Source organism: Eptatretus burgeri, chromosome 3 (genome assembly GCF_056783735.1).
Source record: "Eptatretus burgeri isolate ZD-2024b chromosome 3, Ebu_testis_v1, whole genome shotgun sequence".
NCBI classification, from domain to species: domain Eukaryota; kingdom Metazoa; phylum Chordata; class Myxini; order Myxiniformes; family Myxinidae; genus Eptatretus; species Eptatretus burgeri.
The window spans coordinates 112,472,334-112,478,333 of record NC_140963.1 but is presented as its reverse complement, the minus strand read 5'-3'; the positions used below and the strand labels follow the sequence as shown (position 1 = coordinate 112,478,333).

The 6,000-nt window shown below is 38.1% G+C and overlaps 1 protein-coding gene across 8 annotated transcripts in view; it reads left to right on the top strand.

The window, feature by feature from the left end:
• The window catches only part of PEX16 (peroxisomal biogenesis factor 16), a 75,046-nt gene that overhangs the window by 17,070 nt on the left and 51,976 nt on the right, over positions 1–6,000 (top strand). The window contains exon 4 of one of the 8 annotated variants that reach the window (XM_085875142.1): positions 1,334–1,421. The exons of the other annotated variants lie outside the window; for them this stretch is intronic. Coding sequence (XP_085731268.1) covers positions 1,334–1,421 — 88 coding nt within the window. The remainder of the gene's footprint in view (positions 1–1,333; positions 1,422–6,000) is intronic. 8 annotated transcript variants of the gene reach the window in all.

Genomic DNA, 6,000 nt, shown 5'->3' with positions numbered 1-6,000 from the left:
GATGTGTGTCATAGTGAGCGTTGTTGTGAAGAAAGACAGGAATAAAATTTGGACGCTTGTAATTAAGACTACAACAAGAATGAGTGGGATCTCTATATTTACCAGTAAGATGACAATGATCTCTAAATTTAAACTCCTTAATTTTCTCCCCACAAATATGGCAGGCACTGTTCTCTCCAAATTCCTTTTTAACCTCCGCCATCGAAGATCGGAGGTTACTGTTTTCACCCTTACTGTTTGTTACTTACGAAATCGAAAGATTTCGGAAGTATATTGATGACTTCCGTTTCTGTTTGTTCGTTTGTAGGCACGATAACTCGAGAACGGAAGAAGCTACCAATGTCAAATTACATCACATGATTCAGGAGGGTGATGGCTAGCGCTGATTAGATTTTGGTAAAAATCAAAGGTCAAGGTCACAGTGAGGTCAAACATCCAAAAAATGATAACTCGAGAACGGAAGAAACTACCAATGTCAAATTAGAACCCGTGATTCATTAGGGTGGTGGCTCGCGCTGATTAGATTTTGGTCAAAATCGGTCAAAGGTCAAGGTCACAGTGAGGTCAAACATCCAAAAAATGATAACTCGAGAACGGAAGAAGCTTCCAATGTCAAATTACACCACGTGATTCAGGAGCGTGGTGGCTTGCGCTGATTAGATTTTGGTGAAAATTGGTCAAAGGTCAAGGTCACAGTGAGGTCAAACATCCAAAACATTCGATTTTTGATGGTTTGGTACAGAATCATCGTAGAAACTTCTGGTTTGCGTCGCTACCTTCTCTTGAGACAGCTTTTATTCGACAAGGTCAGAGGTCAAGTTGACGATTTCGTAAATACCATTTTATGACTGCTTGTTTGTTTGTTTGTTTGTAGGCACTATAACTCGAGAACGGAAGAAGCTACCAATGTCAAATCACACCACGTGATTCAGGAGGGTGATGGCTAGTGCTGATTAGATTTTGGTCAAAATCGGTCAAAGGTCAAGGTCACAGTGAGGTCAAACATAATTCCGTAAATTCACGTGGAGAAATGGAGTATTTTTGGTTCGCTCGACGTTACGAATTCGTTTTAACTTCGATTTGAATTTTGTCTTCGGTTTTTGCGATCGCTTTGGACGCTTAAAACTTGGTTGTCGAAATTCTGGTAAAAATCGGATGTTTTGGAGACGTTTTAAGATTGTATTAAAAATATTTCACTCGATGCGTCACGATTCGTCCCATGTTGCAGTGCGCTCGAGCAAACACGTCGTTGAGTTACGTTAAGGTATAATTACGTGGAGAAATGGAGATTTTTGCTTCGGTCGACGTTACGATTTTTGATGGTTTGATACAGAATCATCGGAGAAACTTCTGATTTGCGTCGCTACCTTCTCGAGAGGCAGCTTTTATTCGGCAAGGTCAGAGGTCAAGTTGACGACTTCGTAAGTACCAGTCTCTGACTGCTTGTTTGCTTGTTTGTTTGTTGGCACGATAACTCGAGAACAGAAGAAGCTACCAATGTCAAATTACACCAGGTGAGTCAGGAGGGTGATGGCGAGTGCTGATTAGATTTTGGTCAAAATCTGTCAAAGGTCAAGGTCACAGTGAGGTCAAACATCCAAAAAATGATAACTCGAGAACGGAAGAAGCTTCCAATGTCAAATTACACCACGTGATTCAGGAGGGTGGTGGCTCGCGCTGATTAGATTTTGGTCAAAATCGGTCAAAGGTCAAGGTCACAGTGAGGTCAAACATCCAAAACATTCAATTTTTGATGGTTTGGTACAGAATCATCGTAGAAACTTCTGGTTTGCATCGCTACCTTCTCGAGAGACAGCTTTTATGAGACAAGGTCAGAGGTCAAGTTGACGATTTCATAAGTAGCAGTCCATGACTGCTTGTTACTTTCGAAATCTAAAGATTTTGTAAGTATATTGATGACTTCCGTTTCCGTTTGTTTGTATGTTTGTTTGTTTGTAGGCACGATAACTCGAGAACGGAAGAAGCTACCAATGTCAAATTACACCACGTGATTGAGGACGGTGATGGCTAGTGCTGATTAGATTTTGGTCAAAATTGGTTAAAGGTCAAGGTCACAGTGAGGTCAAATATTCGATTTTTGATGGTTTGGTAAAGATAACTCGAGAACGGAAGAAGCTACCAATGTCAAATTACACCACGTGATTCCGGAGGGTGATGGCTAGTGCTGATTAGATTTTGGTCAAAATCGGTTAAAGGTCAAGGTCACAGTGAGGTCAAAAATTCGATTTTTGATAGTTTGGTTCAGATAACTCGAGAACGGAAGAAGCTACCAATGTCAAATTACACCACGTGATTCAAGAGGGTGATGGCTCGCGCTGATTAGATTTTGGTCAAAATCGGTCAAAGGTCAAGGTCACAGTGAGGTCAAACATCCATAAAATGATAACTCGAGAACGGAAGAAGCTACCAATGTCAAATTACACCACGTGATTCAGGAAGGTGGTGGCTCGCGCTGATTAGATTTTGGTCACAATCGGTCAAAGGTCAAGGTCACAGTGAGGTCAAACATCCAAAACATTCAATTTTTGATGGTTTGGTACAGAATCATCGTAGAAACTTCTGGTTTGCATCGCTACCTTCTCGAGAGACAGCTTTTATGAAACAAGGTCAGAGGTCAAGTTGACGATTTCGTAAGTACCAGTCTATGACTGCTTGTTACTTACGAAATCTTTAGATTTATTGATGACTTATTGATAATTTATTGATTTATTGATTTATTGATGATGATATTTATTATTAGATTTATAGATATATTGATGACTTCCATTGATGATTTTATTTATTGATAATTTATTGATTTATTGATTTATTGATGATGATATTTATTATTAGATTTATAGATATATTGATGACTTCCGTTTCTGTTTGTTTGTATGTTTGTTTGTTTGTTTGTTTGTAGGCACGATAACTCGAGAACGGAAGAAGCTACCAATGTCAAATTACACCACGTGATTGAGGAGGGTGATGGCTCGTGCTGATTAGATTTTGGTAAAAATCGGTGAAAGGTCAAGGTCACAGTGAGGTCCAACATTCGATTTTTGATGGTTTGGTACAGATAACTCGAGAACAGAAGAAGCTACCAATGTCAAATTACACCACGTGATTCAGGAGGGTGATGGCTAGTGCTGATTAGATTTTGGTCAAAATCGGTCAAAGGTCAAGGTCACAGTGAGGTCAAACATCCAAAACATTTGATTTTTGATGGTTTGGTGCAGAATCATCGTAGAAACTTCTGGTTTGCTCGCTATCTTCTCCAGAGATAGCTTTTATTAGACAAGGTGAGAGGTCAAGTTGACGATTTCGTAAGTACCAGTCTGTGACTGCTTGTTTGTGTGTTTCTAGGCACGATAACTCGAATCGGAAGAAGCTACCAATGTCAAATTACACCACGTGATTCAGGAGGGTGATGGCTTGCGCTGATTCAATTTTGTTCAAAATCGGTCAAAGTCACAGTGAGGTCAAACATCCAAAACATTCTATTTTTGATGGTTTGGTACAGAATCATTGTAGAAACTTAGGGTTTGCGTCGCTTCCTTCTCTGGAGACAGCTTTTATTAGACAAGGTCAGCGGTCAAGTTGACGATTTCGTAAGTACCAGTCTATGACTGCTTGTTTGTTTGTCTTGCCAAAACGAAGTTTTTGCAAGATATGTTTGTCAGCTTGTATGTTTTTTTTTTGTCTGGAATCAGGTATGAAAAATTCTGCAGAGCACAGTTATCATTGGAAATTTTTGTCACTTCGCATATCAGAGGCCTATAGAGGTCCCTTTCAGCACATAAAATTTTGAAGGTCAAGGTCAAAGGTCAAGGTCACTTTGTCGCAAATCAGGGGAGTCGACAAAACCTTTATTTTTTGAGTAATTTTGATCGGATCATCTTCAAACTTCATGGGAATATAGTGCATGGTCTGGCGCTCAGCTGATTAATTTTTGTTGGCGATTGGCCTTGACCTTCATATGTTTTTTTTTTGTCTGTAATCACGTATAAATCACTTTGCAGAGCACAGTTATCATTGGAAATTTTTGAACCTTCGCATATCAGAGGCCTATAGAGGTCCCTTTCAGCGCATAAAATTTTGAAGGTCAAGGTCACTTTGTCGCAAATCGGGGGAGTCGACAAAACCCTTATTTTTTGAGTAATTTTGATCGGATCGTCTTCAAACTTCATGGGAATATAGTTCATGGTCTGGCGCTCAGCTGATTAATTTTTGGTGGCGATTGGCCTTGACCTTCATGGTTCGCGCCTTAGGGCAAACATATTTGACCCCAAGGTCAAATTTTCAAGTTTTAGGAACCATATCGTGTAGTACCTCAAATTGAACACCTCGATGAGTGCTTTCTAGATATGTCAAGCTTGAGACATTATGACATTTGGTTACTTTATGAGGCAAACACAAATTTTTCATGGTTACTCTGTAGAACGATTCTCATCGGAATCTCTCGTAGGCAGATATTCCTCAAGGAGTCGCTCCTGGTGGATAGCAGCTCTGTTCACCTCAGTGTGACCTGAAAGAAGTCACACGTGGTCACCTTTTGGCAAGATACGGGTCACCCTGCGGGTGACATTGGTTTATTTGTTTGTTTGTTTTTTTGTGAACAGTATTACGGAAAAAATCCTTGACGGATTTCGACGAAACTTGTTGGGGGGATGAGGTATGTTCCAAGGATCATGCCATTACATTTTGGACTTGGTCAAAAATCCAATATGGCCGCTATGGCGGCTATTTTGAAAAAATATTTGAATTTTTTTTTTTGCATTTCTACATGTTTTAAGTGATTTCCAACCCCCCTCCCCCCCCCAAAAAAAAAATTGTTAGAGAAAAAAATTTCGATTTTTTTTTTGCATTTCTCCATGTTAGAAGTGATTTCCAACAAAAAACATGCCAAAATTATAATTGCGGCTGATTTTGGAACTTCAGGTGGATATACCCACGTAAAATCAATTTCTGTCTCAAGGAATCTAGTTATGACGAATGAATTAAGTATGTAAAAGTTAAAAGTAAAAGGGAAAGTTGCAAACTATAACTCTGTGAGCACTGTTGACATCAAATTGAATGAATAGGATATCAGGTTCACTTGAGTGACCTTGCAGTATTGGCGGCGGAGGTTTTGCACTCTACCGAGTGCTCCCCCTCTGGTCCTCTTCCTTTGTTAATGACTTTGGTTTTTCGGTTTTCACCATTATTTCTCTTTATCTTATACAATTTTTTTCCAATCGTCTTACAAATTCCTCTGAGGCATCTTCTCCTCTATAAAGTTCTAACTTGTATTCATCACCAACAGCTGATTTGATATAATAACAGCAACCACAAGGATTATGTTTTTGGTATATATTTGTGTATGATTTATTTGGATTTGGAGAAACAGTGTCTATCTTTTCAAGGATACTTTCAAAATCGGCATATATCACAAACGGATGTTTTATAAATTTGTGAAAATATTCGAATGATATGTTTGAACCTGCTTTTGTTAAATTGATTCCCGTTGATTTATGATTACTTCAATATTTCGAATGTTGATTTCATAATTCTTTCGTGTGAAAGGAGTTGAGACATATCTTACAAGGATACGTTTTACATTTTCTCTTGTATATTTGTGATTTGGTTAATCTTGAGAAATTTTTGATGAAAGCAGAATGTGATTTTTCCTTTGAAGTAAAGTGGAGAAGGTCAATGTGTGTTTCATCATTTTTATTGTTGTTTGAAAATTTTAATATCTGAACTTTGTTTGTATCCATTAATCCATATACATTAACAGATAGATTAAATTTTCTCAAATTTAGGAATATCTCTCAATGACATTGGAAACTTTAAATCTTTAACATTTAATGTATTCTCATATTTATTATAATGTTCAATCCTTTCAGGTTTCCATTGTGGAGGATGTAAGTGAGCAAGAACAGACCATAGAAAACGTTTATTATCTTTGTTTTGAATATTAACAACCACTTTCTTAAGTTTTATCTCTTTTGGTAAATCAAT